Source organism: Elephas maximus, chromosome 1 (assembly GCF_024166365.1).
Source record: "Elephas maximus indicus isolate mEleMax1 chromosome 1, mEleMax1 primary haplotype, whole genome shotgun sequence".
NCBI classification, from domain to species: Eukaryota; Metazoa; Chordata; class Mammalia; order Proboscidea; family Elephantidae; genus Elephas; species Elephas maximus.
The window spans coordinates 226,478,568-226,504,017 of NC_064819.1; the positions used below are offsets into that span (position 1 = coordinate 226,478,568).

General features: G+C 40.7%; 1 protein-coding gene and 1 long non-coding RNA gene across 4 annotated transcripts in view; one reads left to right on the forward strand and one right to left on the reverse strand.

Moving 5' to 3' along the window:
* The window catches only part of LOC126087218 (uncharacterized), a 34,691-nt gene extending 18,816 nt beyond the window's left edge, over positions 1 to 15,875 (reverse strand). The window contains exon 1 of the long non-coding RNA XR_007519688.1: positions 12,572 to 15,875. This is a non-coding gene — a long non-coding RNA (uncharacterized LOC126087218). The remainder of the gene's footprint in view (positions 1 to 12,571) is intronic.
* Positions 15,876 to 16,254: 379 nt separating this feature from the next.
* The window catches only part of SCAF8 (SR-related CTD associated factor 8), a 168,116-nt gene continuing 158,920 nt past the window's right edge, over positions 16,255 to 25,450 (forward strand). Inside the window, exons 1-2 of one of the 3 annotated variants that reach the window (XM_049904397.1) lie at positions 16,255 to 16,414; positions 16,652 to 16,785. In XM_049904397.1, coding sequence (XP_049760354.1) covers positions 16,285 to 16,414; positions 16,652 to 16,785 — 264 coding nt within the window. In that variant the 5' untranslated portion in view covers positions 16,255 to 16,284. Of the gene's footprint in view, positions 16,415 to 16,651; positions 16,786 to 22,912; positions 22,977 to 25,450 lie in introns of those variants that run through there. The other 2 variants (XM_049904391.1, XM_049904389.1) reach the window with 2 other exon arrangements.

Here is a 25,450-nt window from a genome sequence, read left to right on the forward strand (position 1 = left end):
GATATATTTAAGGAAGAAATAGTACCAATCTCACACAAGCTTTTTCAGAAAAGAGAGAAAGTTATATTTCCCAACTCATTTTAGGCCAACATTGCCTTGATGGGAAACCCTGGTGGCATGGTGGTGAAGTTCTATAGCTGCTAACCAAAAGGTCGCCAGTTTGATCCATCAGGCGTTCTTTGGAAACTCTATGGGGCCATTATACTTTCTGTCTTATAGGGTCCCTTTGAGTTGGAATTGACTCAAAGGCAATGGGTTTGGTTTTTTGATTATTGCCTTGATGTAAACCCAGCTGATGAAATTATAAGAAAACTATAGATCATTGTACCTCATGAAGATAGAAGCAAAATTTCTTTAAAAAAAAATTAGTAAACTAAATCTAGAAAAATATAAAAAGCGTAATACATGTGAACAAATGGGATTTATCCCAGGGGTGCAGAGTTGGCTTAACATTTGAAAACTAATCATTGTAATTAACTATGGTAACCACAAAAAGAAAAAAGACCCTCCATGTTGATTCTGACTCATAGTGACCCTATAGGACAGAGTAGAACTGCCCCACAAAGTTTCCAAGGAGCACCTGGTAGATGTGAACTGCTGATCTTTTCATTGGCAGCCATAGCACTTAACCACTATGCCAGCAGGGTTTCTACTATACTATACTAACAGAATGAAGGAAAGAAAAAAAAAAAAAAGATCACTTCAATAAATGCAGAATAAGCTTGTGACAAAACTTAACACCTATTCATGACAACAACTCAGTAAATTTTTAGTAGGCAGGAATCTCTTCAAGCTGGAAAAGGCTATCTAAGAACAGCTAACACCATACGAATAGTGTAACATCAAATATACTTAATGATGAAGTACTGAACACTTTTCCATAAGATTGAAAAAAAAAGTAAAAGATATCGGCTTTCTACTCAACATTGTAGTATAATTCTCAGCCAAGAGAGAAAAAGAAGTAGAAGGCATACAGATTTGAAAAGAACGATCTTATCTTACCCCCATATGTCATGATTGTGTACAAGAAAATTCTAAGAAACCTACAAAACAGCTCTAGAGATAAATGAATTTAGCATGATCACAGGATACAAGGTCAATATGCAAAAATAAACTACATTTCTCTACTTAGCAACAAACACTTAGAAAATTTAAAATACCATTTACAATAGCATCATAAACCATTAAGTAGTTAGAATTTAAGGATATTTGTTACTAGAAATTGACAGGCTGATTTCAAAGCTTTTATGAAAATAAAAAGAATCTGGAATACCGAGAACAATTTTAAACAAAATTTTGAGAACTTATACTACTTGAGGAACACTGGTGGCACAGTGGTTAAGAGCTATAGCTGCTAACCAAAAGGTTGGTGGTTCCAATACACCAGCCGCTCCTTGGAAACCTACGGGCAGTTCTTCTTTGTCCTATAGGGTCACTATGAGTCGGAATTGATTCGATGGCAATGGGTTTGTTGTTGTGTTTTCTTTTTCTTTTTTTAATACTTCCTGATTTCAAGAATTGTTATAAAGCTATAACAATCAGTCGGAATCAACTTGACGGCAGTGGGTCATAACAAGACAATACGGTATTGAAGTATGAATAGACCTATAGGTCGAGTTTGTTTGTTTGTTTTTAATAGATCAGTGGAGGAAACTATAAACCCAGAAATAAAGACAGACAGATAGGCAAATAGATATAGCTGCCATCGAATCGACTCTGACTCATGGTGACCTAAAGTACAACAGAACAAAATGTTGCCCAGTCCTGTGTCATCTTCACTATCACTGGCATGTTCAATTCCATCCTGTGACTATTGTGCCAATCCATCTCACCAAGGGTCTCCTTCGCCTTTGTTGGCCCTCTACTTCACCATACATGATGTCCTCCTCCAGGGATTGATCCCTTTGTCTTGCTTATCTAGCGCTGCTATAACAGAAATACCACAAGTGGATGGCTTTAACAAAGAGAAATTTATTCTCTCACAGTCTAGGAGGCTAGAAGTCTGAATTCAGGGTGCCAGGTCCAGGGGAAGGTTTTCTCTCTTTATCAGTTCTGGGGGACGGTCCTTGTCATCAATCCTCCCTGGTGGAGGAGCTTTCCAGTGCAGGAACCCCAGGTCCAAAAGATGCACACTCCTGGCTCTACTTTCTTGGTTGCAGAAGGTCCCCATAGCTCTCTGCTCGCTTCTCTCTTCTATATCTCAAAAGAAATTGGCTTAAAACAGAACCTAATATTGTAGATTGAGTCCTGCCTCATTAACAATAACTGCCTCTAATCCTACCTCATCAACATCATGGAGGTAGAATTTACAACACATAGAAAAACCACATCAGACTACAAAATGGTAGACAATCACACAATACTGGGAATCATGGACTACCTAAGTTGACAGATATTTTGGGGGGACACAGTTCAATCCATGACAGCTTCTTAATGACATGTCCAAAGCAAGCAGTCAGATAATGTTCTGGAGAGATCTGTAAGATTTTCACTGACTAGTTTTTGGAAGCAGATTCCCAGGCCTTTCTTCCTAACTTATTTAAGTCCGGAAGCTCCACTGAAACCTGTCCATTATGGGTAACCCTGCTGGTATTTGAAATACGGGTAGCATAGCGTCCAACATTAGTGGTTGCCAGGGATTAAGAGGGAGGGGAGGAGGGCTAAATAAGTGAAACTCAGGAAAGTTTTTAAATAAAAAAAAAGTCATTATTTATCCACATCCACTCTTTATTCCTTTGTGTTGTTGGTTGCTCATATTTTCTCTCATTTTCCTTCAGTTAAGAATTTCCTTGAACATTTCTTAAAGCTCAGATCTGCTGTGACATTCCCTCAGCCTTTGTTCATTTGAAAAAGCATTTATTTTGCCTTCATTTGTGAAAGATGTTTCTGATGAATTTATAATTCTATTTTGACAGTTTTTTCCTTTGGCACATTAAAAAATCCCATACTGTTTATTATCTTCTGGTTTGCATTGGTTCAGATGAGAGGTCAACAGTCATTACTGTCTTTGTTCCCCTGTAAGTAATGTGTCTTTCTTCCTTTGGCTGCTTTTAAAATTTTCTCTTCATCACTGGTTTTCAGCAATTTTATAATGTGCTTACTGAAATGTTTTTTCATTTATTCTGCTCGAAGCTCCTTGAACTTTTTTGTTGGTGCTTTTACCGTTTAACCAAATTTGGAAAAAATTTGAACATTATTTCTTCAAATATTTTCGGCTTCCCACCCCCAACTCCAATTACATGCATGTTAGAGAAAGCTTGATATTTTCCCACAGGTCACTGGAATTCTGTTTATTTTATTTTCATCTTTTTCTTTTCCCCTGTGCATAATTTCCACTGCTCGTCAAGTTCACTGATCTTTCCTTTAGCAGTGTCTAATCTTCTAGTCATGGAACCCTGGTAGCACAGTGGTTACGAGCTCAGGGTTTGGTTGGTTTTTTAATCTTCTAGTCACCACTTGTTTGTCAGTGGAGGCTTACGTGTTGCTCTGATGCTGAACAGGTCTCAGCAGAGCTTCCAGACTAACGCAGACTGGGAAAAAAGGCCTAGTGATCTGCTTCTGAAAATCAGCCAATGAAAACTCTATCGATCACAAAAGTCTGATCTCATCGTGCATGTGGTCGCCACGCGTCAGACCCAACAGCTAATAAGAACAACAATCTTCTAGTACACTGAAGTAGTATGTTTTAAAAAATCTTATTTTTAAGTAATTATTAATTAGCAGGAAATTGCAAAGATAGTACAGAGAGGTCCTGTGTACCCTTCACCCAGTTTCCCTAAGGTTACATCTTATAATTAGAGTTAAAAAAAAAAAAAACCATTGCCATCGAGTCAATTCCAACTCGTAGAGACTCTTTAGCACTAAGTAGAACTGCTCTGCAGAGTTTCCAAGGATCGCCTGGTGGATCCGAATTGCCGACCTTTTGGTTAGCAGCTGTAGCACTTAACCACTACATCACCAGGGTTTCCAAAATGTTACCAGATAGTTAGAGTTAGAGTATAATATCAAAATCAGGAGATCGGCATTGATACAATGTGTGGGTATAATTTTATGTCATCAGATCACATGTAACCACCACCACCACCTGTTCCCTTGATTTTTTATGTAAACTAGAATAGTTTTAGATTTACAGAAAAAATTGAGGATACAGAGTTCCTATATACCTTGTACCCAGTTTTCCCTATTATTACCATCTTACATTAGTGTTTTATATTTTTTACAATTGTTGAACCAATCTTAACACTGTATTATTAACTGAAGTCCATAGTTCATTCAGTTTTCCTTAGTCTTCACTTAATATCCTAGTTCTGTTCTAGGATTCCATCCAGGACACCAAATTACATTAAGTCATCATGTCTCCTTAGGTTTCTCTGGGCCATATCAGTTTCTCAGAGTTTCCTTGTTTTTGATGACCTTGATAGTTTTCAGGAGTACCTGGTCATGTATTTTTAATAGAACATTTCACTAATTGGGATTTGGCTGCTATTTTTCTCATGATTACATTGTTGTTGTTAGCTGCCATCAACTTACTTCTGACTCATAGCAACCCCACGTACAACAGAACAAAACACTGCCTGGTCTTGCACCTTGTTCACAATTATTGTTATGCTTGAGTTCATCGTTGCAGCCACTGTGTCAATCCATCTCGTTGAGTGTCTTCCTCTTTTTCACTGACCCTCTACTTGACCAAGGATGATATCCTTCTCCAGGGACAGATCCCTCCTGATAACGTTCCCAAAGTGCGTGAGACGAAGTCTCACCATCCTCACTTCCAAGGAGCACTCTCGCTGTATTTCTTCACAGACAGATTTGTTTGTTCTTTTGGCAGCCCATGGTATATTCAACATTCTTCGCCAACACCGTAATTCAAAGCCATCAAATCTTCCTCGGCCTTCCTTATTCAATTGTCCAGCCTTTGCATGCCCATGACTGAAAATATCATGGCCTGGGTCAGGCGCACCTTAGTCCTTAAAGCGACATCTTTGCTTTTTAACACTCTAAAGAGGTCTTTCACTGCAGATTTGCCCAACGAAATACGTCATTTGATTTCCTGACTGTTGGTTCTGTGGGCATTTATTATGGATCCAAGTGAAATGAAATCCTTGACAACATCAATCTTTTCTCCATTTAGCATAATGTTGCTTATTGGTCCAGTTGTGAGGACTTTTGTTTTATGTTGAGGTATAATCCACACTGAAGGCTGTAGTCTTTGATCTTTATCACTAAGTGCTTCAAGCCTTCTCCACTTTCAGGAAGCAAGGTTGTGTCATCTGCAATACCAGGTTGTCAATGAGTCTTCCACCAATTCTGATGCCACATTCTTCTTCATATAGTCCAGCTTCTTGGATTATCTGCAGAGTATACAGATTCAATAAATATGGTGAAAGGACGTAAAGCTGATGAACATCTTTCTTGATTTTAAACCACGTAGTATTCCCTTGATCTGTTTGAATAACTGCTCCTTGGTCTACGTACAGGTTCCACATGAGCACAATTAGGTGTTCTGGAATTTCCATTATTTGTGATTGTTATCTATAATTGGTTATGATCCACACAGTCAAATGCCTTCCCATAGTCAATCAAACACAGGTAAACATCTTTCTGGTATTCTCTGCTTTCAGCCAGGATCCATCTAATATCAGCAATGATATCCCTGGTTCCATGCCTTTTTCCGAATCCAGCTTGAATTTCTGGCAGTTCCTTGTCAATGTACAGCTACAACCACTTTTGAATGCTCTTCAGCAAAATTTTACTTGTGTGTGATATTAATGATATTGTTCAATAATTTCTTCATTCTGTTGGATCACCTTTCTTTGGGATGGGCACAAATATGGATCTCTTCCAATCAGTTGGCCAAGTATCTTCCCAATTTCTTGGTATAGACAAGTGGTCACCTCAGTGCTACATCCTTTTGTTGAAATATCTCAATTGGTATTTCGTCAATTTCTGTTTTTTTGCCAAGGCCTTCAATACAGCTCGGACTTCTTCCTTCAGTATCATTGGTTCTTGACTATATGCTACCTCCTAAAATGGTTGAAAGTCGACCAGTTCTTTTTGGTATAGTAAATCTGTGTATTACACTAGGGTTATGGATGTTCGGGATGAAGATCACAGAGATAAAGTGTCATTTTCATGATATCATATCAAGGGAATATATTATAAACATAGCTTATCTCTGTTGGTGTTAACTTTTGATTGCCTGGCAGATACAGTGTTTCTCAGGTTTTTCTACCATAAAGTTACTTTTTTCCCTCCTTTCCATACTGGACTCTTTGGAAGGAAGTCACTATCTGCAGGCCATACTTAACAAGTGAGGAGTTATGTTCCATTTCCTTCAGGGCAGAATATTTACATAAACTATTCCTAATTCTGCATGGGAGGTTTGTCTATCCTCCTCCAATTACTTATTCATTTGATACTTCATATCAGTACGGACTCATTTTATTGTATACTTCGGACTATAACGCAATACTATTTTATTTTCTTGCTCCAGTTGTTCCAGGTTTGGCCACCGGAAGCTCTTTCATTTGGCTCCTGTGTCCTTTTGACATAGTCTCATCACTGTGTAGGGGGAAAAAATGGAAGTGTTTAGCACGTCCTTACTTCTGACACTACGGGATACTCTGGGTTCATCTTACATATCCCATGCCCCAGACCTAGAACCAGCCATTTCTCCAAGGAGCTCTGGTTCCTTTTATTGGAAAATGGTATTAGGAACCAAGATCAAGGTGCTAAGTGTACTGGATGCCACTGAGGTGATATTCTATGTTTCTTTATCATACTGGTCAGGAGAATCTTAAAAGTTGGGGGAGATGGTGGGGTTATTTTTCTGCTTTGTTTTAACTGCATGTTCTTAACACATGACTGTGCTTAGCAGAATAATAGCCTCCTCCCCCCCAAAAAGAAGTCCATGTTCTAATTCCCAGAGCCTGTGAATATGTTATGTGGCAAAAGGGACTTTACAGATGTGATTAAGATAGGATCTTGAGATGTAAGCTTATACTGCCTTTCTGGGATTTGTTTCTTGAGAAGACAATGAATTATAATGAAATGTGCAAAGACTTGGAGTTAGAAAACCAAAAGGGAAAAACATGCTTGGCATTTCTCAAGCTGAAAGAACTGAAGAGAAAATCCAAGCCTCAAGCTGCAATATTAAAAGATTCTATGGGCACCGACTCGATGGCACTGGTACTGGGTATAGGCAAAAAAAAAAAAAAAAAAAAAAATGCATGTGAAAGCTGGACAATGAATAAGGAAGACCGAAGAAGAATTGATGCCTTTGAATTGTGGTGTTGGCGAAGAATATTGAATATACCATGGACTGCCAAAAGAACGAACAAATCTGTCTTGGAAGAAGTACAACCAGAATGCTCCTTAGAAGCAAGGATGGCGAGACTGCATCTTACATACTTTGGACATGTTATCAGGAGGGATCAGTCCCTGGAGGACATCATGCTTGGCAGAGTACAGGGACAGCAGAAAAGAGGAAGACCTTCAACAAGGTGGACTGACACATTGGCTGCAAAAATGAGTTCAACCATAACAACGATTGTAAGGATGTCTCAGGACCGGGCAGTGTTTCATTCTGTTGTGCATAGGGTCACTATGAGTCAGACCCCACTCGACAGCACCTAATAACAACAGCAACAACATGGGCAAAAATTGAATGATGCAGGAAACCTCAAAAGAAGATGGAAGGAACACACAGTCACTGGACCAAAAAGAAATAGTCAACGTTCAACCATTCAGGAGGTAGCATGTGGTCAAGAACCAATGGTATCGAATGAAGAAGTCCAAGCTTCACTGAAGGCATTGGAAAAAACAAGCCTCCAGGAATTGATGGAATACCAATTGAGATGTTTAACAAAGGGATGTAATGCTGGAAGTGCTCACTCATCTATGCCAAGCAATTGGGAAGACAGCTACCTGGCCAACAGACTGGAAGAGATCCATATTTGTGCCCATCCCAAAGAAAAGTGATCCAACAGAATGCAGAAATTATCGAACAATATTGTTAATATCACATACAAGTAAACTTTTGCTGAAGATCATTCAAAAGCAGTTGCAGCAGTACATCAACAGGGAACTGCCAGAAATTCAAGCCAGATTCAGAAGAGGATGTGGGATGAGGGCCATTACTGCTGATTTCAGATGGCTCCTGGCTGAAAGCAGAGAATACCAGAAAGATGTCTACCTGTGTTTTGTTGACTATGCAACGGTATTTGCCTGTGTGGATCATAACAAACTATGGATAACATTGCAAAGAACGGGAATTGAACAACACTTAATTGTACTTGTTGAGCTAGGGTCCACAATTGGCAACAAAAGAACATGCACCCATACTCTATCACTGCGTGGGAAACACTATTTCCACAGAGAAGGGACGCAGCGAAATCAGCTTCACTGGCGGGTACTGGTCTCCCATGGCCAGCAGGCTCATCAGGCATACGGCCAGTGCAGGACAGATGTTCTACATTCTCCCCTCTTGTGCTATAGTACGAGAGACCCCGTTCTCTCCACATTAGGAACAGAAATAGAAGTGGGATGGGCCAGTGCCACGTGGTGCCTGCACACATGCAGGAGACAGAGAAAATTACTGTGTGCCCAGAGCAGGGGAAAGCTTCTCTGATAAGAAGGAACTGGGAGAGAGAAGGCGACCCAATTCTCAGCCTCCTTATCAGAGAATGTTCTGGGCCTAAGGTCTTTACTTAATCAGCTTGCATGGGATGTACAGAGGCAGCCCATTCCCCCAACAGTGCTCATGCAGAACAGTCATTCGAACAGAACAAGGGGATACTATGTGGTTTAAAATTGGAAAAGGCATGTGTCAGGGTTGTATCCGATCTGTCTTGGAAGAAGTGAAGTCAGAATGCTCCTTAGAAGCAAGGATGGTGAGACTTTGTTTCACTTACTTTGGGCATGTTATCAGGAGGGACCAATCCCTGGAGAAGGGCATCACGCTTGATAAAGTAGAGGGTCAATGAAAATGAGGGAGACCCTCAACAAGATGAACTGACACAGTGGTTGCAACAATGGGCCCAAACATACCAACAATTGTGAGGATAGTGCAGGACTAGGCAGTGTTTTGCTCTGTTTTACGTAGCATCTCTGAGTCGGAACTAACCCCGTGACAGCTGTCAACAACCTCTGGGTGGGTCCAATGTGATTACAAGGGTCCTGGTAAGTGAAGGAGCAAGCAGCAGGTGTGATAACAAAGGTAGCATCTCAGTGATTTGATGAGAAGACTCAACCTGCCCTTGCTGGCTTTCAAATGGAAGAAGTGGGTCATGACTTAAGGAATGTGGACAGCCTAGACGCTGGAGAAAGACAAGAAAACATTCTCCCTTAAATCCTCCAACCAGATGAAATGCAGACCTGCCCACACCTTGATTTTAGAAAAGTGAGACCAATTTTGGACTCATAACCTCCAGAACTATAAGTTAATAAAATTTGTGTAGTTTTAAAACCACCGAGTGGGTGGTAATTTGTTACAGCAGTACTAGGAAACTAATACACTCATTTACCTTGAATTTTTATTCACAGGATTTCTTTAAGGCCTTAGATGAAGGTGCAGTTTTCCAAAGAGGATTTGTATTAATTCTCCTAGGGGACTGCCTATGGGGTGCTACATTACGGCTTTTAAGCCGCAAATCCACGTACAGGCTGGGTTGTGTTACATTTTCCTGCATTTTCCCCTTTATTACTCTGTTTAGACAAGGACAGTTTTCTCATAGTCTCCTGGGGTGGAGAGAGAGGAGTGTACTTTTGTTTTACTCCTACTCTGGGTTGTAACCAGGTGAGGTTTTAGCTTGATAAAGAGACTTTCTTATTAGGCTTCTCAACTTAGTGGACCCTAGGCTTTGACTAGGATCCCTGATGGCGCAGTGGTTAAAGTACTTGTCTGCTAACCAAAAGGTTGGTGGTTTGAACCCACCAGCCATGCCTCAGGAGAAAGATGGCAGTCTGCTTCTGTAAAGATTTACAGCCTTGGAAACCCTACGGGCAGTTCTATTCTGTCCTATAGGGTTGCCGTGAGGCAGAATGGACCCAATGGCAGTGGGTTTTGGCTTTGACTTCTGTCCTTTGTCCCAGTAGGCTGTCAAAGTCCAATTCTGTCTGGAGTGAAAAGTGCCCTTGAGGCAAAAAGTAACTTCAAGGCTCTGAGTACCTTTCTGGGTTCTGATTTTCTCTAGGTTTTGTCCTGCTTTCAAAACTTCAGATTTTTCTGTTTCTCTTTTAGTCTGCATTTGTAGCTGTTTTCAGGTACAGGGCTGATCTGAATAACCTAATCTACCATATCTCATACAACTTATTAAAATTATTGTATTCTAGGTTAATGGCAAGTTTTATGTAACGCATATCTTACCATCATAAAATTAAAAAGAAAACTTTGTATCCTGAATCTGTCAGTTCCAATACCTATACTTTTTTTTTGAGTTGTTTCAGTTTCTATTAAATAAGGTCAAGTGGCACAACACTGTCTTTTTAAAGTATTTTTTTCCGAGTATTGCATGAGTTTGTTCTTGTTGAAAAAAACCTGAGCTATACAGAAGTGTATATATAAATGAGAAGCTCCTCTTCAATACCCTCCCGCCCCCCAAATTTTTTAAAATTGTGCTTTAGGTGAAAGTTTACAGCTCAAGTTAATTTCTCATTCAAAAATTTATACGCATACTGCTTTGTGACATTAGTCGCAATCCCCACAATGTGACAGCACACTCCCCCTTTCCACCCCGGGTTCCCTGTGTCCATTTAGCCAGTTCCTGTCCCTCCCTGCCTTCTCATCTTACTTTTGAACAGGAGCTGCCCATTTGGTCTTGTGTATCTGATTGAACTAAGAAGCACACTCCTCACGTGTATTGTTTTTTTGTTTTATACTCCTGTCTAATCTTGGTCTGAAGAGTGGGCTTTAGGAATGGCTTCAGTTCTGGGCCAGTATCTATACTTTTTGCTAGTCTGATTCTCTTTTATTTCTGTTGGCTTCCACTCATGAAGTTTTGTTTGCCTGTTCATTTATTTGCCGGCTTAATTATATTTTCAATGGACCATTACCTGTGTCTGAAGGCTGGGTTTAAGTTGCTTCCCTCCCACTTACTTCCGTCTTCTGCCTGGAGGCCTGCCAAGCCAGCACCACTTTAAAATAATTTATTTGTTTGAGGTTTTTCTCATCACCCAGGTAGCATGAATTTGAACCACAAACTTAATATGAGGTCTGACTTGTGGTTACAAATTATCAGGGGAATTTTTTTCTCCCTCTTCAATTCAATCCCAATGTTGAAACAGGCTCATTTCCTTACTGTCCTGACTCCCCCTCTCCAACCTACAGACCAGTTTGGCCTTTTTTCCCCTTTTACACTTCAACCACTTCTATAATGCTGTTGTTCTTTGCTATTTTAGCTTTGTGCACAGGTGTCTTGTTAAGACTGTAACTTGGTCATCTCATGTCCCGTGTACGTATCTTGTGTGACTCTCAAAATCAAAGCTTAGTGGCACCAGGGACTGGCAGATGCTCCCAGAGTTTTGCCATTTTGGTACCTCCTTAGTTCTCTGGATTCCTGCTTCTACGGGTTTTGGACTGTGAGGACTGCTTTTACTTTGACAACTCAGAGATGTATTTAAAAATAAAATTAAAGTATTTTAACTAGTATTGTTAGTCATTACATAACTGGAGGAGTGTTTAGGGAATCTGGTTTATCTGCATTCTGCCAGAAATCCTATCATTTAAAAATATCAACTGTCATGATCCATCCTCAGAAAAACCTTCCCTGACCCTGCAGATAAGACTAGGTTCCAATCCACCATCATTTTCTGCTTCTGCGGCTGTTTCAACCTCTTTACTCAATTCTCTTTTATAATTCTTCTTGATTACAAATTCATTTCTTCCATACAAATGTTTTAGGTGAAATAAGTGAAAGCAACATGGCGAGGGTTCATGACTTTTTAAAAAATCTTTTGTACTGTTTTGTTAAAATCCATTGTTCTATCTTGCATACTAAATAGTTATTTTACTGTGACTTTTTTTTTGTTCAAAATATGGATTTTTAATACATAATACAAATGTTTCAGAAAAAGTTAACCACAAAACTTGGCATATATTTTAAAACTTTGGATAGGTCTCTAGTTTCTTCTTATTAAAAACAGAACAAAGCAATAAAATCCAGAGGTTTTTTAACTTTCTGGGTTCAAGGTACTCTTAGAATCACAGGAATTTTTTCATGGGTTGGTACCCTAGGCCAAAATAAATACCTAATAAAAACCAAACCAGTTGCCATCGAGTTGATTCTGACTCATAGCAACCCTATAGTACAGAGTAGGACAGAGTAGAACTGCCCCATAGAGTTTCCAAGGAGCTCCTGGTGGATTCAAACTGCTGACCCTTTGGTTGGCAGCCGTAGCACTTAACCACTACGCCACCAGGGTTTCCAAATACCTACTAGTTCCATTATTAAGTGGTTAGGTCCAAACTATGAGTATTTATGTCCTAATAAATTATTAAACATTTGAAAAAATAATACACATATATCAAAGAAAATAAATTTTTTTCCATTCCTAAATAACCACAATTACTTACCAGTAGGATGCGTGCATCTGTTGGGCACTGCACAACTTCTCAGACCTTGGAATCCAATCAGACAGCTCCGTCTTTATTTTCTGTTCCTCGTTGATTTTCACACAGTAATTCCGTTTTATTCCGACAACTGGCAGAAACACAGCTTCACAAAGATAGGACCTCGCTGAGAAGAATGCAGTGTGATCTGATGTTGAAACTGTGATTTCTCGAGCTAGTCGTTCTTGCAGTGGTCAGCATATCGGTATCGCTCTGTGGCACCCTCTGAGTTTACTGCTATGCCCCAGGATAGTTTGGTGCATAGTTTAGGAAACACAGCCATAACCTCTCATACCCTTTAACTACTATCTTATTCCTCTCTTTACAATAAACCTTTTGAAAAAGGTTGTTTTAACTCACTCCTCATACCACTGCAATGTGATTTGTGTCCCCACCACTCCGCTAAGGCTGTTCTCACCAGTCCCCAATGAAACCTATTTACTAAATCTAATGGAAACCCCTAGACCTTAAATCAGCCTATACATTTCAGTGACTGGCACCATCTTCCCCATCTCAGTCTTTCTTCAGAATCTGAGTTAGTGCTGGTAAGTTTCTTGGTGATGGCCACCAAATCCAAACGGGCTCAATCAATTTCCTTCCCATTGAACTGGGAAGGAGAGATTTCTAGTCAGGTCCTCTGGTGTCTAGAACTATAAAAGCAGGAGCGGTAGTCACATTCCACCACATAAAACAGAAAGGTGGATAAAGCAACATACAGAAAACTCAAGCAGGTGCAATGAGATTGCCTTTTAGGATTTCTACATTCTGGTTCAGGTCCCTTTCTTAGGCCCAGCAGCATTCCCAACCTTGGGTTACATGAGAAAAATCATATCTTGCTAGTGAATTCTTTTATGCTTAAATTAGCCCCAGTAGGTTTACTACACTGGGAATCAGAATCCTAACATACATAATAAACGTAAGGATCTGATGTTTTAATGTTGTGGAGGTATGTGTAGTCATACATTAACTTCGTACTTACACTGGCTTCCAGATTCCCCTTTTAGCATCCCTCTTTTTTTTTTACCCCTTCTTTGGAATTCCTGGGTGGCACAGATATGAATGTGGCTACTAACTGAAAGGTTGGCAGTTTGAATCCACTTAGAGGCACCTTGGAAGAAAAGCCTTGTGATCTATTTCCAAAAGATGACAGCTATTGACAACCCTGTGGAATACAGTCCTATTCTGCCACACATGGCATCACTATGTGTTGGAATTGATGATAACTGGCTTTCCCCCTCCTTTCCCCCAAATACCCTTTCTTTGCTTTTCCTGCTTCTCAGCTTGAGTATGCTTAGGCTGTCTTCTTTTTCTTCCATGATCAAAATATGTCCTTTGCTATCTTTCTGGCTGTGGAAGCTTTATTAAATCAAGTTATGTAACATGTTAACTGGTTTTACTCTTCAACTTGTATTGCATTTTAATCTCTCAGGCCTAAGTAATTCGGTCAACTTTCATCTAATGAGTGACTGAATAAATAATCTCTCACAGGCCTAAGCAGTGAATCTTGAATGTTGGAATCTGGCTTGAGTTGAACTGAATGGGGGATTTACTCAAGTCACAGCATGCCACTTTAGGGTGAGCAATTTGGAGAGGACTGAAGGATGATAACTCAGCTATGCAAAGGATGGGAGCAAGAGCACCCCAACTGAGGGAAGAGGCACATACAAAGATCCTCATGCTGGGAAACAGTGTTGTCAAAGAACAGAAAGGAGGCCAATGTGGTCAGACTAAAGTGAGGAAGGAGAAAAGTAGTGTTACCTAAGGTAGGCACAACCTTATAGACCTTGGTTGTTGTTGTTAAGTTACCCTTGAGTTGATTCTGACTCACGGTGCCCCATATGTAAGAGGTAATAACATCTGATAATTATAACATCTGAAGTGGAATAGCAAAGTATCAAAAAGGATTTACGCAAGAGAGGAAACCCTAGTGACTAGTGGTTAAGTGCTACAGCTGCTAACCAAAAGGCAGACAGTTTGAATCCACCAGGCGCTCTTTAGAAACTCTATGGGGCAGTTCTACCCTGTTCTATAGGGTCCCTTTTTGAATCCACCAGGCGCTCTTTAGAAACTCTACCGAGCAGTTCTACCCTGTTCTATAGGGTCCCTGTGAGTCGGAATTGACTCTACCACAACTCATTTGTTTGTCCATATTCAAGACAGTGATGTTATCTGATTCATGTCTATAAAATAATCCCTCTGGCTACCTTTAGAAAGACAAGCTATGGCACCAGTTAGGTGGCTACTATTGCAATAGTGTTGACAAGAGATAATAACGGCATCATAATGACGGGTGGCAATGGAGATGGAAAACTCCGTGATAGCAGCTGAGAGACTTTCAAGGTAGAAATTTAAGCTCTTACTAATGAAACAGTTATCCTTTTTACCTTCTAAGTCATCAGCTCTCACATTAAAAACTGTCCATGAAGTAAATTCCAAGACTCTAAACTGTTTACTTGGGTGGTACAAACAGTGAAGTGCTCGGCTACTACCCAAAAGGTCGGTAGTTTGAACCCACCTCAAGGTGCCTTGGAAGACAGGCTTGGTGATGTTTCTGAAAGGTCAGTCTTGAAAACCCCATGGAGCAGTTCTACCCTGCACACACGAGGTAGTGAGGATTCGGAATCCACTTGAAACCAACTAAGAAGTATGGTTCTGGCCTGGCTCTTACGGAAGCACCTTGACTCCATCAATCCCCCAGAGGAAAATTCTGACATAATTTTCCTCCCTCCCATCTGAGTGAACTTGGGATGCGTTATTGCTGAAAAACGAGTTTCAGCAAGTGGACAGCAGTGTCTGGGAGTCGATCTACCCCTACATTTTAATTTCAATAAACGTAGGCTCTTAAAATTGGTATTGTGAGTTCGCATTACAGAAGTGAGAGCAGGCGTTTTGCCAGTAGCCTCTCTTCTCACGTCTAGAAATGCTGTATCTGCCCTCTTACTCCATACAATCGAAATTCCTTTGGAATAAATCATTTTCCCTAAAAGAAGGCGTCCCTTTCCCTCACACAGCTCTCCTGCATCAGGGGACCCGTTCCCGCCCGCAGACACACGCCCTCATTGTCTGTGATCTCCCGGGGCGCTGCGCAGCGTTTCCTGCGCTCGAGCCGCTGCAGGCGCGCGGCCCTCGGCCCTGCCCCCACCGGATCCCGCGCTGTTGTTCCAACGTTTCCACCTTACACCACCTATTAAAACGTTTGGGCACACTGGTACGAAATTAAGTGGGTGACTAGAAACTTCTTTGGGCTAAGGTTTAGGCCACTGCCCTGTCACGTTCTGAAAAACACCGAAACCAAGCTCAAGCGAAGGAGCCAATCGACACGGAAACAACGGAGAGCAGGACCGGGTCGTTTCCTAAACTTCCCACGCTGTGGGACACTCAGTGTTTCCTCTGAGGCATTCCGGAGACGCCTCCTAGGACCAGACGAGGCGTTTCCGGCGCGTTCGCAGTTCGTCGGCCCGCAGCGCCGCGCACGGGCTCGCTTCCGCTGGCGCCGGAGGGCGCGCGACACCCACGGCCGGGGGAAGCGGGTTGTCGGGGCGCGACGCTCTGGCCCGCGTTCGCGTCGATGGTTTCCGCGCGGCCGCCGGGCCCGCGCGGTCCGGTCGCCAGGGGGCGCGCTGGCGGGCGCTGCCGAGCTCCGAGCTGCGCGGCCCGACTCGTGGCCGCCATATTGGATGCCGCAGCCGCTGCTGCCAGCTCTTCCTCCTGTGTCTTCGCCCTGCGCTGCTGGTTCCTGCGGCCCGAGTGGCGGGGAGGTGAAACAGGAGCCTGTTGGAGGAAGAGGAAGCAGGGGGTGGAGAGCGTAGGGACCGGGGTTAGAGGGTGGAGAACCGAGCCCGAGCAGGGAGGAGAAGAGAGGCGCCGCGGCCGAGCCCCTCCCCCGCCCGCCTGTCGCCGACCCGCCCCGGCAGCGCCTGTCCCCAGACCGGAGCTCTCCCCGCCCCAGCGGCCATGCCGGGCCCTCGCTGCCCCTGAGGGAGCCCTTCCCCGCCCGTCCCTCACTGCGTCCCCGGCCCGGGGTCGCAGCGCCCGCCCGTCGGCGCCCCTTCCCACGGCCACGCCGCCGCCCCCGCTGCGCTCTCCCCACCCAGTGTAGTGGCCGCCGCCTCTTCCGCCGCCGGGCTCGGGGCCTCCGCACCGACAACATGGAGGCCGTGAAGACCTTCAACAGCGAGGTTGGTATCGCAGGCGCCCGCTGCTGCCCACGCAGCCCCAGCTGGGAGCAGGCCAGCGCGAGGAGGGTGGGCGCGGGCGGCGGGCCTTCCCCAGGGTGGGGTGCTTGGCGGCCCCGGCGGCCGTGGGGGAGGGGTGCTGCTCTCCGGGGCCCTCCCCCGGGCCCGGGAGGAGGGGTGGGGAGGGCCGCCCGGCGCCCTATGGAGAGGCTGCGGCGGAGGGAGTGGAGGGAAGGCCCGGCCGGTCCTCCCCCGGAGACTCCCGCGGAGCTCCCCGGGCACGTCGCCCAGGCCCGGCCCGCCCACCTTTCCCTGGGCCCCCGAGATTTCAAGGGGACGCCCGGCTCGCTCGGCAGACCTTCCGGGGTCCTAAATGAGGCGGGCACGTACTGGGGACGGGGGTGGAGAAGAGGAGCTGCAGGGGTGGCGATCTGTGGCCACGTTACACGCAGTGTTTATGACTGAGATGGTGTTGGCCGGGGAACTTGCCAAGCAGGGACTAAGCGAGCTACGAGGATGCTGGTGGTAGGGAGGCGAGGTGGCTTCTTCTGAGATTTCTTCTCTGCCTGCTCCCCCCTCGTTCCATGCATCCCGGCGTAAAGACACATAGTAGGGAGAAGTCTGTGCCTCTCAGAAATCTAGAGAAAGGCGATGCTGGCGGGAATCATCTCCCACGGGCGCATTCGTACACGGATCAAATCCAAGCCTAGGTGTGGGGGAAACAAATCAGATGCCCAGTTTTCTGTAGTTGGATATACTAGTCTGAAGGAAGATGAGTTTCAAGAAACTCAATTTTTTTTTTAAAACTCCGACTTAAAGTGATCTTAATGCAAATATTAAGATGTAGTAAATAAGTACATGTTGCACAGCCAAAATGATTTACCCTTACCTGTAAGCCTGAGGTAAAAATTACTTAAATGCGGTATTAACTAAATTAGTAACAGTTTTATGAACTTTTGATGTGGACATGATACTTCATGCAAAGTAGGATGGTTAAGTCACATTGTAAATATTTACTTCCTGAAGTATCACACGGATTCCTATGATAATCCTAATAGAGGAATATTTTTTAAAGCCGTGTAAACAACTTTCTCTTATTTGTTTCTAATTTTTTTTTTTAAAACAATTAACACTTGGGAAGTTTAGCAAAGAGGCTAAAAGATAACATGTGCATTGGGTGCTCCATAATAGAGCAATGAGGACACAAGGTATAAAAACATGGCTTTGTAAAGGGTTATCTTTTTGAGCACTAAATTTTATTTGATTTTTTACAACTTCTTGATAAAAGATTAGAGCAGTAGATCTGGGAATCTTTCCATTTTACTCAGAAATTTATAGCTGATAATGTGGGGCAGTTATCTCTATTTATAAAATGTTTCCACTACACGGTACTGCAGTGCTTAAATTCGGGATACAAATGCTTTTAACTGCACTGTATTTTCCAATTGTTAATAGTTTCACAACTGTGCAGGAAGAAACAGCTTTGTGTTGCCTTTTTGTTTGTTATATACCAAGCACTAATATAAAATTATTGTTACAAGTTTTTAAGTTATTAAAAATATCCTTTTTCTGACTTCCATTGCATTTATTAGATTTAAGCCACACCCCTCCCCACTTTTTTTAATCAATGTGTCTTTGTCTAGGGGGTTCCCAGTATGTGTTCTCCCCCTCCCCCCACACCTTGGGCTGGTTTACAAACTGGAGCCCTCAGGCATTAGATGTAAACAGGTGGTTAGCACGCTATGGTTGGTGACCAGGCATAGTGGTAAAGAGTGTCACTCAGTTTTTCATTTTAGTACTGATAGTAACGATAAGGGCCTAATCTAATATTTACATGCCTAGCTAGGTGTTTCACCTCTGTTCTCATTTCATCTTCACAGAAACTTTACATTTGTGGTAATACTCCTTTTTTTAGTCTGTGCAGCACTCTCTCATTTGTCCCTAGGGATTTCAAAGAACTTTAAAATCTTTTAACTCTCTTGTTTATTAATGTGCTTTAACATCACCCATTTTAAAGTGGAGTTAGATTAAAATAGGAGTAGTAATGGTCACAGAATTGAGGAAGGGATATACATTTGATGAATATTCAAAAGAATATAAATTGTTTTTTGGTTTAAACACAAAACAGATAATCTTGTTAGGCTTTTTTGATTTTTGAACATAGTTTCTGTGACTTTGTAAAATACTTGATATTGTAAAAATTTTGTTGCAAGTAAGCATATAGTGGGAACTAGTTCACTGTGAATATTTTCATGTTAAGTTGTGTACTGCAAAGTGAAAAAGGAATCTGAGTTACAGGAGTAGGAGAAGACAATGTTTTAGAATGTTTACTTACAGTGAGTGACTTTTAAAGACATTTATCCTTGGGCTGAGCCCATCAGAACTCCTTTTAAAAAATTCAGAGTTATCTTTGAAGCATTGAAATGTCAAGAAGTTCTGTTGATTTGATTTATAAGGCATAAAAATTTCACTTTAAGCATTATCACTATATGATGTTTGTCAACAAGGTATTTTGATATTTCACATTGAAACATTTAAAATATAAATTGTTCAGCTTTCGTGGCTTGCTAATTCTTAGGTTTTTAAAAAGATTAGCCCCCCACTCCCATTTTTTAAAATTTAATAACGAACACTGGCTTGAAAAAGGAACATGCCAGAGATTTTTACGTTTAGAATATAGGTTCTTAAACTGGAAACCATGGGTGAGTTTTGGTCTGTGAAAATCTCCAACCCTGTGCAGGACATGAATGAGAGGTCATCCCCTTCCCCCAGTCCTGATTTCTCAAAGAAGTTCTGTGACCTTCCACTCCTAAGTTAAAAATTACTGTGTCAGAAGATCTTTTAGACGGTCAGGTATTGTGGTAAATTTCTCTTAAATCATCATGAATTAAATGAGATTGAGACTCAACTGATATTTAAATATGCCCACTATGCCAGTTTTCTGTGAAACTGTCAGTCTGATGAGTTAATCCCATGACCAGTATCTTCAGTCCTGAAATCATGAAGTTTTGTCCAGGTTGGAATATAAGACTCCCTAAGAATTTGCTTGAGCTGAGCAGTTAACTGTATAGAATTGTCTTTACAAAGTATTATCGTTGCTGGCGTTCAGCAGTTGAAGTGAGTTGCATCTCTATGCTCTGTACCTAAGAATGACCACTATATGGAGCTCATTCTGACAGATTTTTTTTTTTTTTTCCCCCTGTAAGAGTGAAAAAGGAGGATAGCAATGCATGACCCTTCCCTTAAGAAAAGTAAAGTTTGTAGAGAGGGCCTTGGTAATTCAGGAACTCCTAAAGTACTGTATGAAAAATATAAGAACCTGTTATGCATTATTTATGCTTAGACTATAAAGCAATTAGAGGATGTGAGCTTTACATGCATGTTAAATTCTTCTTCCTTGAATTTTTAAGGACTTTTTAGAAAACATAATCACTCTTTTCATACTTTAAAAAGTTAACAGTAAATCTTTAACATATTCAGATACCACTCAGTGATCAAAATTTTTAGATTCTTTGTGTAACTAGTTGCGTTACTGTAGGCCTCCCATTCCCAGCCTGGTCATTTCTCTGGTTGTTTTGAACAGGCCTAGTGGGAAGATGTAGGGCCAGTTATGTAGATATGAGATGTGTCAGAAAAATACTTTCAATTTAATTTTTTTGTTTACCTTGGTTTATAAATTCTGAGAGGATGGTAGTACCTTTAATCATCCTTAGGACACCTAAATCCTCACTGTTGTCTTTAGAACCCTTTGGTTAGTTAGATAGCTTACTCTTACCTGTACGAGGCTGCCGGCTTTCCTGAGTTAGGTTGATATCCAGTATATTTTCCTTGTTTTTCTTACCACAAGTGAAATCCCATTGCCCCCAATTCCAATTTTATATCCAGAGCGTGCATTTTGTCTAACTACAGGACGTATTATAATAAGCTTCCAAGCAATATCTTATGAGTAAGCAATATCTAGTAGTAAAGAGAAGAGAGGAAAGATAGAGTAGTAAAGGCATGTGACATTTGTTCTTAGTTTGATTGTTTTCTCTGTGTCTGTGGGTCAGGAAGGGAGTTTATGTAAAGCAGCTTTAAAGTGTCAGATTTTTCTTTCATTTTCATCCACCAGGGAATCTGCCTCTCTCTTTCTCTTCCTGTCTTCATTCTTCATTGGAGGTTCTGCCTAATTGTGTCAAACAGACAATCTTTTTTGTTTCTACCTTGTAAAAATCATTTAAAGATACAGTATGTTTAGAGTTACAAAGGAAGAAAGCCTTTGCCAGCCCCATGGTTTCAGTCAGAGGTTCTTAAGCTCAGTTGCTACTATCGATATTTCCGGCTGTGTAATCATTTGCTGCAGGAGTCTGTCCCGTGCATTGTAGAATGTTCAGCAGCATCCCTGGCCTCAACCCACTGGATGCCAGTAGCACCTTCCCCGATTGTGACAACCAAAAATGCCTCTGGATATTGCCACATGCCCCTGGGGGGGCATAGTTGACCCTGGTTGAGAACCACTGATTAGGTCCACTGTTAAACTGTCTTAAAACTCACTTTATTGTCTCTCCTAGTGATTACTACAATTTTAAGTAGTTAACAGTAGTATCTTCCACCAGACTATAAGCTCCATAAGGTTAAAAAAAACAAACCAAACCAAACACAGTGCCCTTGAGTAGATTCTGACTCGTAGCGACCCTATAAGGTTAAAAAAAAAAAAAGTTAGTGACCTTTAATTTTCATTGCTTCTTATCCTGGGTACATAGAAGAGTACCCTAACACATTAAAAAAAAAAGCAAAAACCCCAGACTAAACCCATTGTCTTTGAGTCGATTCTGACTCCTAGCAGCCCTATAGGACAGAGTAGAATTGCCCTGTAGGGTTTCCAAGGAGCGGCTGGTAGATGCAAATTGCAGACCTTTTGGTTAGCAAAATGAGCTCTTAACCACTTCACCACCAGGACTCCACCTTAACACATGGTATATGCTAAATAAAGATTTCTTGAAGGAATGAATGGATATACTAGGTAGCTGGATGACTTTGGCCTAGGTCATTAACATTTCTGTACATTTGGTTTTTCTTCTCTGTAAATGACTTAATCAGAATTATATTTTGGTTCCCTGGTAGTTGGAAGATTCTAGGACAAATTTTAATACAAAGTTAAATTTTAGAGGATTAAGTATGTATAAGTATTATCTTGAAGGCCAGTTTATGGCTCTCTAATAAAAAAAATTTTTTTTTAAGGGTATAGGAAATTAGATGGAAAGTTTTTAATCAAAACTGGTGTGTTTTTTATTTTTACTTCTGAGTGCGTGGGAGGCAGGTGGTGGGTTATTCCATTGAAGGCTCCAGTTAGGTTGAGTCCATTCTGAGTTTTATGTTGTATAGTTAACGCTCTCTGCTATTTTCAAATCCTTTTTTTTTTGCTTTATTGTTTTACAGTTTATAACTTATACAAGGATAACTGAGATTGATGATAATGATTTTTGGGACTCTGCAAGATTTGACAGTGTTTTAGTCTTAATCATTCAAGGTTAAATATATATATATAATTGGCAAGATTGAAATCCATGTGATATAACTTAACCATTTTATTCTAAACTGGCATTACATTTGTTATAGTAATTTTGATTTAAAATTTGGAGGACTTCTGTATTTATCCTCAGCCTCCCAAATAGTTATTTTTTTATGATCACTTGCTCCTTTTTTTAGAAAGGATAGAGTTGGCCCTGGTGGCACAATGGAAAAGCGCTCGGCTGCTAACCAAAAGAGCAGCAATTCTAACCCACCAGTGGCTTCTTGGGAGAAAAAGCCTGGCAGTCTGCTCCTGTGAAGATTACAGCCTAGGAAGCTCTATGGGACAGTTCTACTCTGTTCTATGTAGGGTCTCTGTCAGTTGGAATTGACTCGATGGCACACAACAACATAATTGGCTTAGAATTAGTAGCATTACTACTGTTTGTATGTGCAACTTCGGAAAATAATCTTTTTCTAGGGCCAGTTTTGCTGTTATTGGACAACTTCTAATTCCTAATGGTATGAGAGAATGTAATCAACCATGACCTTGAACACATGCTGAGCTCCTGAACTCATAAGTGAGCTCTCTTTATCTGGTTTTGTTTTCTCAACATCTTTCTCTACTCCTCTCTCTCAGGATTGTGCCTTCTACTCCTGCTTGTACAGACTGCTTTTCCAGCAGCATGGACACAAGAAGCATAGTAAGATGATTATAACCCACATAAGGCAGGCCTTTTGGAAAATGTTAGGTTAGAATTGGTACAGAAATGATGCATTGATGATATGTGCAGTGCGCGGGAAGCAGAATAGAGCTTGTCACTTGGAATGTATGAGTAATCTTAATGAGAACACGTAGGGAATAAGTTGAATTTCTTCACAAAAAATGGGTTAAGTGAAAAGGAAAGTTATTACATTTAACAGTAATGATAAACCATGTATATACTCTTGTTATATTTACTTGCTTTCTACGTTATATAATTGTATTTTTTATCAAAGAAATATAACTACCTATTTAATATGAGTTAATTGCAAACCTCTTAATGATGGTTGGAAATAAAATAATCTTATGTTTTGAGAAAGGTCTTCAAACTATTAAGATGACGAATTGTTGGCAAATGTGTAGGAATGGAGAAACAAAAGAAGACTAAATCAAAATGTTGATTTTCTAATTATAGAGGAGCTGATTGTGGTAGAGATACTGTTAGTTATGAGAACTAAATGGCGATGAAAAATGTTTCTATAGCCTGTAATTTCTTATCTGAATAAATTCTATCTCAAGTTTGATGGTAAAGTTAACTAATTTGCTCTTTCTGATTTTGGTTTTATTTATTTTGTCCAATTCTGTTTTATGTAAGAGTTTCTGACCCAACCGTGTTTTAAACTTAGAGAAGAGTATGTAAATATATTACCGTACCTACTCTGGGTCAGGAAGTATTTTAAGGACTTGGACATTACCACATCTGTCAGAATGAGAATAGATTTGTTCATGTTGTTTTAAAGAAGTTATGACTTTTAAGTTAACGTATGCCAGATTCATTTATAAAATGATGATGCAGCTTAATAGAATTTGTATAGGTTGATTTGATGGCATGGGATTTTATTCTTTTCATTCATTTAACCAGTACTTAATGAATGCTTATCATGTGCCAAGCAGTTTTCTGTCTGCTGGGATGTAGTGGTAAACCAGACGAGCAAAGAACGTATCTTCTCAGCGCTTATGTTCTTGTGATGCTTTTTCTTTTGCTACATCGGTTTTGTGTGTTGTGAACTTGCCACAGAGCCAGCAAGGCTAGGCAGGCATACCCGACTCTGGGTTGCTGCTTTGCAGGGACTGGGGTCATTGCACCACTTCTTCATAGGCTCAGCCCTGTCTGGCCAATTCTGAGCATTTTGCCTCAATGTCCAGATTGTTTGTCTGTTACTCAAAATAGAGACTGAGCAGATAGATTTATTAAACAAGAATATGATTGTATTTTTCCAACAACGGGAAAATAAGACTAGCTACATTAAGTTTTATATTGTACTAAATTGTCTATCACATTAAAAAAATCTGTTTGATATTTGAAATCATAACAATATTGTAAAATACAGTTTTAAGGAAGTTTTCTTTAGCTTATGAGGTATAATTAGTTTCTGCATGCAAATGATAAAAGACTTTTGTTGAGAGATGATGAAAGCTTTATGATTTTCGAAGAATTCATGTGTAATTTGAAATAAGTACTTCTGTTTTCAAAACATTTTCTTGATGTACATGAAAAAAATTGGTGTATCTCTTTCTTCTAACACTGATTTTCTGAGCTTATCGCTCATTTGAGTAGCTTTAGCATGAAGGATGGAACAGTTAGGTTCATATACTTTAGTGTGTGGAACTTGGGAAATGATGATATAAAGTAACTCCATATAGCAGTACTGGGTCATAGTTTCTCAGCAGTTGACCAAGTATTAGATAATGGTTTTCTTTAATATAGTAATGTTTTTGATACCATCCATAAAGTTTTATGGTTTAAAAAAACAAAACAAAACACATAGGTGTTTGAATTTATTGAGATATTTGAAGCATATGGATAAAATCCTGTGGAGTAAAGGAATTTTTTTTCTGAATATTTTCCCCTTCAGATGAACTGTTGAATAAATCAAAATTTTCACAAACCAGAATATCCAGGATAGCAAATATCTACTCTAGTTTCTATAGCAGCTGCTTCCTATGATGGAAAAATGCCTGGTTTATCTATGTTGGAAATAATTATATTTACCAAACATCTGTTAAAAGTGAGCCACTTTGTAGTAGTGTTTTATACGCTGTCCGTTTTTTCCCCAGCCAACGTACTGTTTCAGTTGATAGGTGCTTTCCCCATTTCACAAGTGAGGGCGTTGAGGCCGTTGAGTTGAGGGCGTTGAGGTGCACTGTTGTGATTTTCCCGAGGAAATGGAGCTTTTTAAGTATTCGAGCAGGGAGGGGCTATAAGGGCCTAGGCCTCTCGATCCCTGGTGCAGATGTTTTATTACCCTTCTCTCAAGTTTTCGTTATTGTTTTTTACTGTCATAATGCCCAAAGATAAATTTTTTTTTAATTCATTTCAACTTTTTAATTTTACAACTTCAGATTTACAGAAAAGTGTAAGAATAACAAAGAATTCTTGTGTATACTTCATCTGGACGCTACAGCCTCATGATA